The sequence below is a fragment of the Vicugna pacos genome, chromosome 7 (assembly GCF_048564905.1).
Source record: "Vicugna pacos chromosome 7, VicPac4, whole genome shotgun sequence".
NCBI classification, from domain to species: Eukaryota; Metazoa; Chordata; class Mammalia; order Artiodactyla; family Camelidae; genus Vicugna; species Vicugna pacos.
In genome coordinates, this window is record NC_132993.1 from 78,607,433 (window position 1) to 78,623,542 (window position 16,110).

General features: G+C 43.4%; 1 protein-coding gene across 1 annotated transcript in view; it reads right to left on the bottom strand.

Annotated features, from left to right (window-relative positions):
* Positions 1-16,110, bottom strand: part of NRCAM (neuronal cell adhesion molecule) — a 267,174-nt gene that overhangs the window by 42,861 nt on the left and 208,203 nt on the right. The window contains exons 11-16 of the mRNA XM_072965233.1: positions 13,994-14,178; positions 12,410-12,541; positions 4,181-4,324; positions 2,841-2,952; positions 865-1,031; positions 619-766 (exon numbers count right to left, since the gene is read on the bottom strand). Of these exons, the coding sequence (XP_072821334.1) occupies positions 619-766; positions 865-1,031; positions 2,841-2,952; positions 4,181-4,324; positions 12,410-12,541; positions 13,994-14,178 (888 nt within the window). The remainder of the gene's footprint in view (positions 1-618; positions 767-864; positions 1,032-2,840; positions 2,953-4,180; positions 4,325-12,409; positions 12,542-13,993; positions 14,179-16,110) is intronic.

The window sequence follows — 16,110 nt, forward strand, 5'->3', positions numbered from 1 at the left end:
CCCCTCTGTCACAGCTAAAATTGACGCATTCAACTCTGTGGGCTTAGTCGAACTGAGAGCCTCACCCGGAAAGCTGGGATGACCTTTCTTCCATTCCAAGATGAAGGAATGCAATGTTCAAGCTCTTTTAAAAAGCTTCATTTTTCCCCCCACTCCTTCTACTGGCTTTAGGTAAAATCAAAGAAAACTTCCATCCTAATAAAACGAGTGTCCTTTAAAATACCGACAAGGATTCAGGCACACTCTGATGATTAAAGAGATCGTATTTCTGCCTATTTGTAGAATGCTAATGAAAACAGCTGTTAAGACTGCACTGTACAAGGCAGAAAACAATGGATGCTGTCCAAAGCCCGAAAGGTTTTTCGCATCCTGAATTACACAGGGGACCAACACACAAAGGCAGACAAACATTCTCAGGGTCTTATTTCGATAACTTGATACCTTTTCAGGTCCGAACATTTTACAGCAGGGAGGAAAAAATGTGCATCTACTTTGGAGAGAGAGCAGCCTTCAGAAACTTTACAAATATAACCGTGAAGCTACTATTCAATCAGTCTTTACTTTGAGAGCAGCTTAAAGAGAGAAGGAAGAAAAAGGAAAGAAATGCTCTTCCAATACCTTCCATCACTGGGCAGCTCACCATGGTCTTTCAGCCACATGACAGTGGGGATTAAGGTGTGATCATGTTTCACTCTGCATTCAAAGGACACTGTGCCCCCCCTTTGCACGACTGCATACTCGGGCTGTTTAATGATCCTTGTTGGATCTGAAATGGAACGTGACCGTTCGTTATCCAATGCCAAAGCTGGAGAATTCACTCCAAGTCACATAATACTTGAAAATGTTTCATCCCCTCTGCCTTACCTTTGATTTCTAAGTGAACTTCATTCTTTGCCATTCCTAACTTATTCCTTGCGACACACGTATACGTTCCTGTACTATCCTTCTGGGCCACAGGGATTTCCAAAGTTCCATTTTCATGTAGAACATAAATATCTTCGCGAAGAGCACTGCCTTTAGCGCCTTTAAACCTTCATTATGGGAATGATCACAGTGAGAAAGAAAACACGTGGGAATTTGAAGTCAGACATAAAGAGACACGTCCAAGGTCAACACACCACGATCTGCATGACAGTATGAAGGTCAGAGCCGGCCGCAGGCTGCACCAGCACACCGCATGCTTGCAAATCAGGGCGGGGTCAGTGCAAAGACAGGATGCTAACTGGAGAACCCAGTGATAAATGGATCTTCAAGAATCAGCACAGCAAGACAAAATTCTTAAATCGCAATTTTCATTATGAGAGATTCACAATTTAATAAACATATCATTATCTACTTTCTTTCTAAATAAGTGATAAAATAGGCAGAATGCAGACTGCTCCTTTTTTGACCTTTTCCCTCTACTGCGATGTGCCTGCAACTCCATCTGCAGGCTATAATTCTAAAGAGATTTTGACATCAAGGTTACGAGGATTATACTTTTGAGAGTGTATCAGGAAGTGTTTCCGGGACTTTATTTATACCATTGAGGTAGAACTGATTGACAATGTTGTGTTAGTTTCTGGTGTATGGCGTGGTGATTCAGTTATACATACACACACATATATATATTCTTTTTCATATGCTCTTCCATTATAGGCTATTATAAGGTATTGAATATAGTTCCCTGAGCTGTAGAGTAGGAACTTGTTGTCTATCTATTTTATATGTAGTAGTTGGTATCTGCTAATCCCGAACTCCTAATTTATCCCTCTCCCCCTTTTCCCCTTTGGTTACCGTATGTTTGTTTTCTACATCTGTGCGTCTGTTTCTGTAAACAAGTTCATTTATCTCATTTTTTCAGATTCCACATATAAGTGATACCATATGATATATGTCTTTCTCTGACTTCACTTAGTATAATAATTTCTAGGTCCATCCACATAGTTGCAAATGGCGTTATTTCATTCTTTTTTTATGGCTGAGTAGTATCTTTGAGATTATAAACAGGAAAAGATTCAGGGAAGAAAGAGAATAAAGTGTGCATGGAAAGTGTGTCTACATTCGGCTTCCAGGTTAGTGTCGGACAGAAGTGAGGATGGATGAACAGCAGGGCCAGGGTAGGGGAGGGGGACTAGGTATGTTAACCCCGCCCCCTTTGCTAGGAAACCTTCTGCTTCTCTTCTCTGCAGTTAAGGTGGAGACCTGGGGAGAGGGTGCTTTCATCCCACACCTGGCTTTAATCTCACAGCAGTAGGTGGAGCCCTTCACAGGGTCTGGCACCTGACAGGTGACCCATAAATCAATGTTCCCATTTTCTTCCACTCATTCTTCCAAGCAAGCCAGGAGGATGAACAGGACTTGTATCAGGAGTGATACAGGCAAGCAGATGGTCTAAAGTGGGAGTGAAAGGACACAGGGGGGCTGGCTCCCAGTCAGGAAGCTCAGTGGGAGAGGAGCACTGGTCACAGCAAATTCTGCTTTTACACTTACAGACCTTTACCCCCACCCCCAAATGATATTTCACTATCAAGGAATGGTCCCCAACCTGTTCGGCCATTCATGAGGTCCCAGAGATGTCCGTGGCACTGTAAAACACAGCACCTTTTAATTTTTTTCAAAAACATTTACATATATCTCTGTGGTTGACAAAGTGCTTAGCCAAACAGACTGCACACGGGAAAGTCTTTAGCACAGAGCGAGGAGTTAACAGATATTTGTGAATATATTTAATAATGAATACCGGGGTGGATTCTGCACTGCATTTTTCCTGTCTGTTCTCTGACTAAATCCCAGCATGTTGAGAAATTTGAAGGCTCTGACAAACGTAAATATTACAAACAGATTGGGCCATTACTTACCACTCAATGGTGGGCAGAGGAGACCCGAAGAAGGCGCAGTCGAGGAAAGCAGGCCTGTTGGCGATGACCTGATAGAGGGTGTTTGCAAACGTAAGGATTCGTGGCGGCTCAGCTAAAAACGTTTTGAAGAGGTGAAGTAAATATGAGAATAAAATGAACATTTAAGCCTACTGTGTATTTTTATTGCATTCTGTTTTAAGACTATTGGAGTTCATGGCACGGCACAACCATCCTATCGCTCCCCTGTGTTCTCACTCAGCTATGAAACTGCTAGTCACTCAGGATGGAAAAACGCAAGTTTGCTCCCTCTGCCTCACGCCCTGCATCCTACTCAGGCACAGGATTTTAGTGACTGATTCCTTGATCTACATCTCCTCCTACAATGAGTGCCTGGCAGACAGGGAACGGGACTTACTATCTCCTCCCTATAAGCCAGCACAGCAGCTGGCACAGACATAATGGCCAAATACATTTCTGCTGAATGACAAATGACCTCAGGGTAATAATGGGGGTGGGGGTGGGGGGTGGGGGAGGATGACTCAACGCAGAGCCAGGAATCAACACTGCCTCCCAGACATCCACCAACGTCCTAATGGCTCAGCCCTTCCTGTGATTTACTCACTTTCATTTCAAGCATGAAGGGAAAATACCAAGTACTGGTCAGCTTCCTGAACTTAATTTTGGTTGAAAGGGAGCCGACCGCACTTGAAGAGTTGAAATATAATCCCCTGGCATCACGTAAACAATTCTCACATAAATTTTTAACAACTTTGATGTATCTTAGTCATTTTGTCCAATACGAGAAACACAACGTTCACATAAACCCAACCATCTCAGAAGACGTGTACATCATAGTTCTCTAAGCATGTCATCATGAATGGATAAACAATTGTTCACCTGCGACTTGGATCAAGGCCGAACATGATGACTAATGATTTATTGTCAAAAATCAGAACTAAGAACTTGTCATTCAATGTGTCAGTTTCTCAGGGTGGGACAGCAGTAATATTCAGTTACAACGGGCAGACCAATGCTCTCCTCCTTTTGAGGGGTTTGACGTTAGCATAACTGACTGTGAATGAAGCAGCCCGACCATCTGATTATTTCTACGATGAAGAATTTGCCATTATAAAAACCGTGTTGTGAAAGAACATGAAGACCAGACTGGCATTTCCTTTAGTGCAGAGTCTGTACCTTTACCCATCTCTCTAGGTCCCTTACAGCGCCAAGTGCTGAGCCATTGCACATAGTGGATGTTCAATCTGTTTCTGCTGAATGAACGGCAATCAACAGCAGTCATTCATTTAATTTGCCACAGCTCTAACAAAGGGAGAGCTTACCCAGCACGTTTACAAATGCGTTTGCCAGCAAGTATCCGTATTCGTTAGAGGCATTGCACTGATATACTGCACTTGATCTTTCTTGAACGTTTGAAAAAATAATGGTGTCGCCATCTATTTTCCTGCTGGGATCATCGGGGGCAACTGTTTGGGTATAAAAATAGAAAGTATATATTTATTCCTCTTGGCTTAAAAGGTGTAAAGCCTGAGATCTAATTTATAGTCAGCAGAAGCCTGATCTCGGTATATGCAGTCAGAAAGAAAGGACCAACAGCCTAGGCAGACAGCCTGATTTTCCTTCCTCAGAATTCAGCAATCACTTACCAGCATGGGTATATACTCGAGAGCCGTTTAGTCTTCAATGGATTGATTCTTCTCAATATTATTTTGAGAGATGTGAGGGGAAAAAAGCACACCTTAGGGGTAAACTGCAATACAAATTCAGGAAAACATCACCTTGTTCACAAAGAAACTATGGTTATTTATGAAAAGGCAAGTTAATTATCAAGAAGAGACAGCAAAATCTGATCCAAAAATATGGAAACTCTCTAGTTCATCCAAACCTGTGTCTTAAAAAAAAATTTTTTTTTAATTTTTAGTGGAGGTAGTGGGGATTGAACCCAGGACCTCATGCATGCTAAACATGCACTCTACCACTTAGCTATACCCACGCCCCCAAACCTGTGTCTTTTAAGAGCCTCTTACTGAGATAGACAGATAATTGAATCAAGAAGTATGTAAACAGATAAAGGGTAATAATCAAACGGGAAAATATATCTAATAATCAAATGGGAGTTTCCTGCTTTGGAAACTCCTGACGCTGAAATAGAAAGAAACTGTGGAAAATTTCTCTTAAAGGTAGTAAGTTAAATCTCTCAAGTACTTAAAAAAAATAGTAAGACCAGTACTGATCCATCCTGAAGCAGGTTGGAACTGGTCAGGTACTAACTATAGCGTGTGAATTCAGTGCACGGCTTGCCCAGGAATTTGGTGGCGCTGTGCTCTTGAACGTACATTCCTTTTTGTGAATGTTCAACCTTAGGCTGTGACCTTATGTGGCTTTAAGAGGACACTAAAAGGGGTAACGGGTACCCGCCCCAGCGTGCTGATCAAAATCACATCTCCACAACAGCACCCTTCCCCTTAAAGTGCTCTCGCAAACTGAACCCCGTAAGTAGCCTTCACTTTCGTTCTAAACCCCGTTTTCCCTCTTTGATGACAGGAAAAGGGTGGGCATCTAAAATATATTTACCACTGCCTTTAGACTCCTTTATCACTTAAAAAATTTCAAATATCCGGTCCGCCTGTGGTTTATTAATAAAAACAAACAATAAAAAAATCAATCTAACTCTAGTTACGCGTCCTGGCTTTAGGACACATATTCAAAGTACTGCACCCACTCCCTCAGCATTTGTTTCTACTGATGATGTCTGTACAAGTTCCTCCAAACGGCGTGGCTTACAACCACACGAATTTACTATCACGTGGTTCTGTGTGTAGTGGTATGCCTGACACTCTGATCACCATCAATAGCTAACATAGGGAATCTTGATACTCCAGTTGGTTCAACTTGGGTGCATCAAGATACTCTGAGGTGGTATCTTAGCTCACATCCACGGTTGATGACTCCAAGCATTTCAAAACTGCTTTAAGGAACACGTTCTTCCAAACAGAAGAAAAATGCACATTCTAATTCCACAATTCCTCAATAAATGACAGCAAAGGACTGACATACTGGCCTAGGATGACAGCTGCAGCAGGCAGCCAGGTACCTGAGAATGAAACATCCCTCAGGGCAGCTCACGCACCTGGTCCCAGATCCCAAGTCTAGCATCTCTGGGGCGTTTCTGACTCACACACTCTCAGCAGTGTCTTTCCGCTGCCTCAGCAAGGCGTGCTGGAACAGAGCAGCATTTCTGGAGTCTTTTTCTCTGTCAATCATTCTCAGCACTTATGGACCCAGCAGTCAGGCCCTCAGTGCCGGGCTTTCTCAGGGGACTCTCAGTGCCCACCACATGTCCACTGTGACTGCACTTCTGTGGACCCGCCAGGCAGTAGAGGGCCGAAGTGTGGTACCCGGGCATCTTAGACAGTGATGAGGCCCTGGTAGAGATCTGGGTCGCATCTCTCTGATGGATGGCAGACTCAGTCGGAAAATCCTCAAATTCCTTCAATATACTAAGCTCTTCAAAGTTACACTACCATGTACTAAGGGGCATAAAGTACCAGTTTTGTAAGATGAGAAAGTTCGGGAGATCTATTCCACAACAGTGTGAATATACTTAACACTACTGAACTGTATGCTAAAAAATGGTTATGGTTGTTAAATTTTATGTTATGTGTGTTTTTTAACCACAAGAACTTACATCACCATGAACGTGGAAGACTAGCTCAATGAACAAAGCCAGGAGGACAATCTTTCCCCAGTGAGGACTCGCCAAGCACAACATACATCATTTTAAAAAAGCTTTTATGTAGCCCACAGTTGTGTTTTTCTTTGCTATCAACTCTTTCCAATGTTATTGTGAAAGGCATCTGAGTGTATCTGCCTTATTTCTGCTCAATGGCACAGCCTTCAAATGATTATTTTTGGCAAGGTGCTTAGGAATTAAATAAACCCTTTAGGTAAGAGTACGAAGAGTAAATAAACAAATATTTCTCCATGGGGGTTTGGTCTATACTTTCCTCAGGCATTTACTAAAGACACACAGGCAAACTTAGGAACTGTCATGGTGACATATGGAGGCCCAGCTGGTATTGGACAAAGAACACAGTTGCTGGTGCAGGGACATTTGAAGGCTTTGGATTCTGTGTGCTGGCTGTTAGGTGGGTATAACTCTCCAGCATCCAAACCCAAAACACCCAAGGGAATAATAATGAATTCTGGGAACAACCAACTTCATTTGCTATCAATGAACCCTGGGGAAAGAAATTTAAGAGCATAGAAGTACGCTGTACAACTCGAAGCCCCACAGGTGAGGTTCAGAACTGGGGTGGGAGCCTTCCAACAATACTTTCTTTTATTCCATCTCTCCCGACATGGCTGGCAAACACCACGAATGCTTCCAACATTTAGAACATGAGAATAGTAACAATCAGGGCCACCTTACACGTAAAAAGCACTATCAAATTTTAAAATATCTTTATATCTGTAGCATAATTTTATTTTAAAAAGAACTTTGTGAAACAGATCAAGTGGATGGTAGTATGTGCAGCTGAGAAACCAGAGACTTCATGGTTTGTTTCAGGCATGATTAGTGCTCAGGTTTTCTGAGTTAGTCTGCTTATAACTATCTCCTGAAACTTGAACATCTGAGCATAAGGTGGAACAAATCTCTGGGTAAAGAGATGAATTTTCTTCTCCATCTACTTATTCTGTTCCTTATAAGGGGATGCCACTGAGTCCTTTACTCTGGAAAAAAGGAAGAAAGATGCTTGAGTGGACTCTTGGGACTATCCGGGACCACGCCTTCATCACGCCCACCCCTCCTCCCGGGCTGCTTAATCATGTGTCACTGGCTTTCAATTTCTCCCTCCAACGTCCACAAAATATCTAACTGTGGCAGGAGGTCTGCTATCCTTCATTCCTTCCACTTCTCATCTTTTAGAGAAAAGGGGCCTTTTAACATCATAAAAGGGTGATCTTAGATACCCTCCCTGGTATCTGAACAACTTATCACAACTCTCAACCGGGATGATTAAAAATCTACAAGTGTTAGGCTCTCCGGCTGCCTCCTGGGACAGGGACAGGGACAGGAATCTCGGTGTCCTCGGCCATGGCCTTGGACATTTTCTTTCCGGTCCTGGGTTCTGCTTCCACAGCCTCCCAGACCCTGTGGATCACAACAAAATCCAAGTTCTTTTTTGGCATCAGTTCTCTGCAGCTGTATTCTTTTTCCTGACTTCTGCAGACTGTTTCAAAAATATTTTAGGTGGTTTGGGGCAAATTCTATCTTTAATACAGTCCATTTTTTTTTCCTTCAGAGAAAGTTTAAAGGAAACTGGCCAGTCCTGGGGGGTAACAGAGCTTTGGAAGACACTGAGATTAGAGCCCAGACTCTTTTTTGAATGAATTCTCCTAGTTTTGTTAAACAGTAGATTCCAGGTCTGAAATGCACAACTACAAGTCAGTAACACTATAGTTTGCTAAAAAATCCCAAATCTGACCCCTCCTTTTCCTGACCCAGCTTTTCCTTTCCTAGTATTTATGTGCATGTGGCAGCCGGAGGCTGCAGAGGTGGGAGGAGAGGGTGGCAGCATCCTCAGGTGATGGTCACCAGCCAGGAATGGGGAGGCTCTGTCTACCACGGTCCCCTGATAATGTCTCTGTTGCATGGCACCTGGTGGAGACGCTGTGTGATGCTGCTGTAGAAGCACAACTGCTCCCTGCCTCCCGCCCTCAGCAGCTGGTCCACCCAAGGCTTCTTTCTGCAGCAAGCCAGCCTGTGCTCACAGCTAACTTCTGAGGGTCTACCCCAGTTCTCCCCGAAGGTTAGGAATCCTTACCATGCTAGTTCTGTGCCACTATATACAGCAGCCACCTCTGCTCTCGCTTGCCTACCCCTGCCTCCCCACCATCCTTCCTCCACGCCCTGCCATCACTGACTGCATCTGTGAGATGCAAACCATCCATGAGAAACAAGCCTCAGTCTCCTGTTTCCAGAACAGTCCCCCAAACCTCAAAGGCCATTTAGAAGCCTCCAAATTCACGGGTTAAGTATCAAGCAGGGTGGAAAGGGGAGGGGCCTGAGGCTCCTCGAATTCCACCAAGTTTTGAACCATTTTCTTCTTCATTTACTCCTTATCTTGGATCTAGGGGGCCAACGCAAGGTAGGGGCATGAGGGGTTGACTTTGAGCTGAGCTGTTTGAGGCTTAGTGTCCAGCCAAGAAGCCACTCAGCAGAAGCTGCAGAGGAACCAGCTGCTGAGGATAAGGAGTGGGGAACAGCAGTGCCCCACAGGACCATCAGGCACAGAGCGGAGGGGAGGGGAGTCCCCACCAGGGCCTCAAGCCCATCACCTTTCAGGTCTGAGACTCCGAACAGTAATCCACGCACTTTCAGCGTGCCTACCCTACGTGGTAAAAGACATCTTCCAGGGGTGCTTCACATCCCCTCGGTGTAAACGTCCAGCGCCTGCTCCCAGCACGGGTGGCCGGGGCCCCTGGCTTTGCTGCTTCTCCCCTTGCTTGTCCACCAGAGTGATGCTCCGGGGCACGCCCCAGGCCGAGGGACCCTGGATCCACAGGCACCGTGGAACTCTGATCCTAGCTCTGCTGAGCTCCTGTTTTCCTTCCAGTGTGAGCTTAACAGATACTTTGGGGGTGGAAGAAATGAACTGATTTGGAACCTGATTTGAGAGACTCGGTTCTAACTCCTTCTGCTCTGGACCCAAATGGATGATTTGAGGTTTTAACAGACAGGCTACATTCTTGTCTCCAGGGACCACTGTCCTGCTTCTGCCTCCTGAACAAGCAGGTTTTCACGTTGATCCTCCCCCAACATATTTCACTTAAATGGGAGTGTCTATGAGTGTATTTTCAAAGCTCATTTTTTTATTGACATATAGTTGACTTACAATATGATACTAGTTTCAGGTGTACAACACAGTGATTCGATCTTTTATAAATTATACTCCATATAAAGTTATAAAATACTGGCTGTCTTCCCTGTGCTGGATATTACCTCCTTGAATCTTATTTATTTTATACTGAGTAGTTCAAAGCTCTTAATATAGCTGGAGTTCCAGGGTTCCCTGAGAGGTACCACCTGTGCCAGGTTTGGAAGGATGACAGGAGGAAAAATCAGCTTCCTTATTTTATCTCCCCTTGTCCTTGCGGCACTGACCCACCTACATCTCAATTTTCCCTGCTTGTGATTATATTCTGGCTGCCGAGTTTAAGGACTGATCTTTTCCACATTCCCTGGCTCCCCGCTTTCCCGCAGAGTGACTAGATGGACGTCCCCTCCCATTGTCAGTTTGACTGAGGCCAGATCCGTGCATGTTTAACCTTCCATAAATCCGAATGGAACCTCTGAGCGGGGAAATGCGGTGCCCAAGCGCTGAGCATGCACCATCCTTTATTGCCATTCTGAATGCATCCCTAAGGAAATCAGACACTGTAGCAGAAAACTTTTTTTTTTTTTTGTTCTGGGCTTTCTTTCACTTTTTCTCAGTTTTCACTCACATGCCTTCGAGAGTGGCAACAGCTTCCCAACCACAAAGTACTCTCTGCGGCTTTTCCTGATCCTGATCATATTTAAAATTGGGGGTGGAAATATCCAAACTCAGTTTGCTGGCCTCTTTAGTATCTGTGTTCTCCCAAGAACATATTTCTTTTTACAGTAAACACAGGCTGTCTGTTTCCAAGGATCTGATAAGTACCATGTTGTGTGAGACAAACTCCTAATAAATACTTAAGGAACTGCGTCTCTCACTCCATCTAGACCTATAGTAAGACCTTGATGGTAAGAAACAGAGATGTGTGCCACTTAAATGGAATACTACGCAGCCATAAAAAAGAACAAGATCATGCCATTTGCAGCAACATGGATGGAACTAGAGAGTGTCGTATGTAGTGAAATAAGCCAAAAAGAAAAAGAAAAATACTATATGATATCACTTTTATGTAGCATATTAAAAAATGACACTAATAAACTTATTTACAAAACAGATACAGATTCACAGACATAGAAAACAAACTTATGGTTACCAGAGAGAAAGGGAGGGGTGGAGGGCTAAATTAGGAGTTCAGGATTTACAGATACTAACTACCATATATAAAATAGGTAAGCAACAAGGTCTTAATGTACAGCACAGGGAACTATACTCAATATCTTGTGATAGCTTATAATGAAAAAGAATCTGAAAAGGAATATATCCATGTATAACTGAATCACTATGCTGTACACCAGAATTTAACACAACATTGTAAACCGATGATACTTCAATTTAAAAAAATCTGCCAGTAGTTTTCAGATCCATTTTGGGGTGAAGACTCTTTCAGGAAAGCCAGTTGAATGGACCTTCTGGTTATGTAAAAGCAGGACCAATTTCTGATTCTGGCCTGGAGCAAATGAGGGGCCAAATCATTCTACATCATAATCCTGAAGGTTGTCTTTATTGTGAGAAAGGACTATCTTTGGAGATTTCAATGCTACTGACACAGAGCGTGAGCCTAAGGCTGTGTTTTAAGCAGAAATCGATTCTCTCTCTCTGGGTCTAAAAGAAAGTCTCAACTCCAAGAAGGGGAAAATGTCCAAAGATTCTTCTGTCGGTAGCGGCGGGTAGTGGGTGGGGTCAAGAAAAACAAAAGGCAGTGGGCTCTCCGTGTGTGGCCAGGGCATACGAATTAAGAATCCAGGGGCAGGGAGATGTAACATCCATTTTGTTTTCTTCTTGCTTTGCTATAACGCCCTTCTATCATCTTCAACCCTTTAACCAAGTTTTGTAAAAGTGGCCTTTGCTGGGATTTACAAGACTGTAGCCACACTTTAGGGAGAGTGGCACAGTGGCAGCCTGGAGAAGCTGGCAGAGAGAGAGCCAGCGGTGGTCTGGGGAAGGTGGCCGAGGAGGTTACATGGGGCAGCCAGGGCTGTGTGAGTATCAGCAACGCCCGGGGAGGGAGACCTGGTCACAGACTGAGCATCGGCATATGGATGGGCTCAGAGGGTATGCTCTTCTTTGCATATTAAATGGGATGGTGACCCCGAGGACTGCAGAACTTGGGAACATCTGGGCTATACTTAGGAATGAAAACCTCTTTAAATTAAGACAGCCAGGTTTTTTTCTTGTCATATTCACGGTCTCTCTTCCTAGCCTCCCCCTCATCTCCTCTGACTCCTAACATGTTTCCACCCACCATTTGACATCTGGAACAAAGGAGATAATCTATAAACTTTTCAGAGATGTTTATTTCTCACCCCATCATTCCTCCTGTGACCCAGGTGGAAAACAGAGGAAATACCACCAAGTTCCAAGCAACACATACTGTTATGTTAATAGCATTAACTATTCAGTCATAACACATTATATCTAAAGGTAATAAAGTTAAAATCTAAAGGTAATTTGGCACCTCTGTTTAACTTATATACGGCATCTTTCCTTAACCTAAGTTATTTGATCACCACTTGCTTCCTGTTAAGATGTAGCCATGCTCTGAAAACGTTCTGCAATTGGAGCCAATCAAAGAAACTTACTTTCCATTGGGACTCCATCAAGGAAACTTACTTTCTATCGGGACTCCATTCGACAACCAGCTAATTCTGGGTTTGGGCTTGCCATTAGCTCTGCAGATCAGGGTCCCATCCTCTCCAGGGGACAGCACAAGATTTTGAGGTGCTATGATCCAGTACGGAGCCGCTTCATGAGGAAAGAAAAAAAAAAAAACAACCCCCAAAATTCAATCAAATAAGTTATCCTAGCAAACTTAGTAGACTGAACTATTTTAATAACAAATTAACATTTGTTAGTTTCACTTTTTCGGCGTGAACAGACTTATAAGTGATGTCAGAGAACATGTCAGATTTTCAAAAGAATGATTCTCAAAGAGATTCACTGACATCTCTCTATTATTTCTAAAGCCTTTTGATTCAAATATTATCATCTCGTTTTACAGTCAATTAATCAGACATTAAAGAGGTAACAGACTTCTCCAAGGTTGTAGAGCAATTTACAGGCACAGAGAGGGCTAAGAAATATGAATGGAAATTCTGAGCCCTGTAGAACACATATAATTACAAAACTGGGAAGCAATATTTGAAGTTTTGCATTTTTTAAAAATTGCCAAGTTGGTATAGCGTATTCCTGTAAGCCCTTCTGATGTTAACATCTCACAGAACCACGGTACAGTCACCCAAACAAGACATTAACACTGGTACAATACCAGCAACTAAACTGCACTCCGGATTAGGATTTCCCAGTTTTCCGGCTGACGTCTTATTTCTGTCCAAGGACCCTGTCCTGGACACCATGTTGCATATAACCGTCACATCATCTTACTCAGTTTCCTCCAATCTGACAGTTTCTTGGTCTTTCCTTTTTTTTTTTTTTAAATGAACTTGAGACTTTTAAAGAATACTTATCAGTTGTTCTGTAGAACATCTTTCAACTTGAGTTTGATGTTTTTCACGATTCGACTGAGGTTTTAGGTGATGGAACCTTTTAACTGCATCTTCTCTGGGAGCACATGACATCAACATGACGTTATGACATTATTGGTTATTGATCACTTGGTTAGAGTGATGTCTGCCAGGTTTCTCCAATATAAAGTTACTATTTCCCTGCTTTCTTTCCTCTATTCATTAGAAGCGAGTCAGTAAGTCCAGCCCTCCCTCAAAAGTAGGGAAATTAATCTACTTTCTTAAGGGAGGAGGAGTGACGAATTTGTGGATGTATGTTAAGACTTCCTCAGTAATTAATTTTTGTGGGAGGGGGGAGGGGGAGAAGAAACACTCCGAGTCTATGCGAATTCCCTGCTTTTCCTTCAGGGTCCATCCAGTAATTTTAGCACTCATCACTGGCTCTTGCCGGCAATAGTTAGAGCTGTGGGCTTCTAACAATGGTGTTCTATTTCCTTCATTCTTTCTACACTAACCAGTTGGACTTTTTCTGTAAGGAAGCTTGGGGGAGCGAATTTTTAACCAGATATAGGTGCACTCTAAAGAGCAATGAGAAAGTCTTCAGGTACCATGAGTGTTGATATAAATTTACATTATTATTACTGAAGAATATAGTCAAAGGCAAATGTAACTGATGATTTAGGCAGTTGTCTCTCATGAAGGCCAGAGCCATGTAGTTCAGACAAAGATGTACCTTTAACTGTGACGGAAATGGTGTGATGGATGGCTCCCAGTGCATTTTTCGCTATACACTGGTAATTTCCAGAGTCTGCTTCTGTAACCTGAGTGATCTGCAGAGTTTTCTTAAAGTTCCTATAAAACGTCCGGTTGGCGGGGAGTGTTCCATCTTCTTTTATCCAGTAAATAATTGGGGTGGGCCTGATAAGATAAATAAAAAATTACAAAAAAAGAAGTTTACCTAACTGCTCTTGAGGGTGAATTTTCATGCGACTTTGTAACAAATATAAAGATTATCAGGACTATAAAGACATTTTAACTAGCACCACACTTCAGGAAATAATGCTCGAAACCTTCTGTTTAAGACTGTAAGTTACCATTCTCACAGAAGCAGAATTTGCTCATTCATGGGACACTATGAATTTAGACTTCAGTGGCCCAGTGAGAATGCTAGCAAGATCTGCTTTACTGAAGGGACCTAATTATCTTCTTTCAATTCTGATTGGTGAGGCCCTCTCAGAAAATTTGGCACAAAGGAACTATGTCAATCAAAGGAATTACCATGAAATTAATGATATCGACTTACAATTTTTTATCAGCTAGTTAAAAATGCTAGAGAAAGAGCTGATATATGCATATGTGCCCATGAACTTTTACTCACATTTCCAGATCAAATGGAAGAACTTTCCTAACTTGTAACATCATCAGTACCTCCATTAAAAAAAATTAAGTAAATATGTAAACCTAATCCCCCATAGCCCTCCCCAAAATAAAGAAGCCCAAAGACTTTCTTTTTTTAATGGAGGTACTGGGGATTGAACCCAGGACCTTATGCATGCTAAGCATGCATTCTACCACTGAGCTACACCCTGCCTCCATTACACCAACTTATAGAATTAGGCCAAACTCATGTATTACTTACGCCATTTCTCACCTGTGCTTCCTATTAAATCAAGAAATAGAGAGACAGATGACAAGCCAGACATAGGCTCAGAGTTCAAAGATCTGCTTCAAAATCCCAGCCCTATCCCCAACTTGCTCTCTGATCTCAGATTCCTGACCTTTTTGGGCTCAGTGTCCCCAGTTGCCTTCATGGGGATAACAGTGCTTGCTCTGATCTGGTGACTTCAGAAGGTTTTCATGAGGACAAAATAATAATCCATTCAATGCATTTGCTGAGCACTCCATGGACAAAGCACTGACTTATGTGTTTCGAAGACAGAGATTTAAAAATAATGGCCCAGGCCCTCAGGAAGATCAGAGTACTTATCATTAGACATGCGAGTAGGAGTCATTGTAGAATTGTTTCTGTTTGTTTGATTGAATAAAAATAACTGAACTGATAGCGCTGATGCACTCAGCGTGTAGTGTCATTTCCTGACATGGCCAGCAGAGGCCTCCCTGTGTCTCCGGAGGTAAACTTATTCCTGAGGGACGATTTTGGGAATTCTAGGAAGGAATGTGAGACCATGGAGTCACAGGTCAAGGGCAGGACAGATGACACATGCTTCCGAGATCCCGGCCAATGTTTTCAGCGAACGTGCAGCCTCGACAGTGCCTGTGCCGGGCTGGGCGTGTGAAGAAACCACAGAGAAGCTGGCCCCAGTGTGTGTGCCTAACGGGACAGGTGCCCTGAAACTCCTGTCACAAGCATGTGGGTTCTGGGGGTGGCACCCGTGTTAAGGGTGTGCCCAGATGAGACATTTGCAAAGGGGCTGGGCTGGTGACTTGCCAACAGGAAGGAGGAGAAGGGGCAGGGTGCCAGTTCCGAGGCTGGGCCCTCAGAGCAATGTGCGCTTCTGTTAGGAGAATAGGCCAGGGAGGGATTGCCAGAAGGTTGTGAGAAACTCACGGCCACGAGACCCGCTGCTCTGCCCACGGCCAGCAGACCCGCAGCTGTGACGCCAGCGCGGAGCCACCTAGCAAATGCAGAAGCAGGCTCTCCACAAATCAGTGGGGTCTGGCCCGGTACAGCACAACCACCCAGCAGACAAACGATCAGGGATAAACAGCTACTGGTTTTAAGCCGCTAAATCTTGAGGTAACTGGTTACATGGCAGGAGCAAAATAATTCATTATAATCAGAGCAGTCTTAAGGTGATTGCTGAGGCTTACTTCAAAAGGAACACTGTT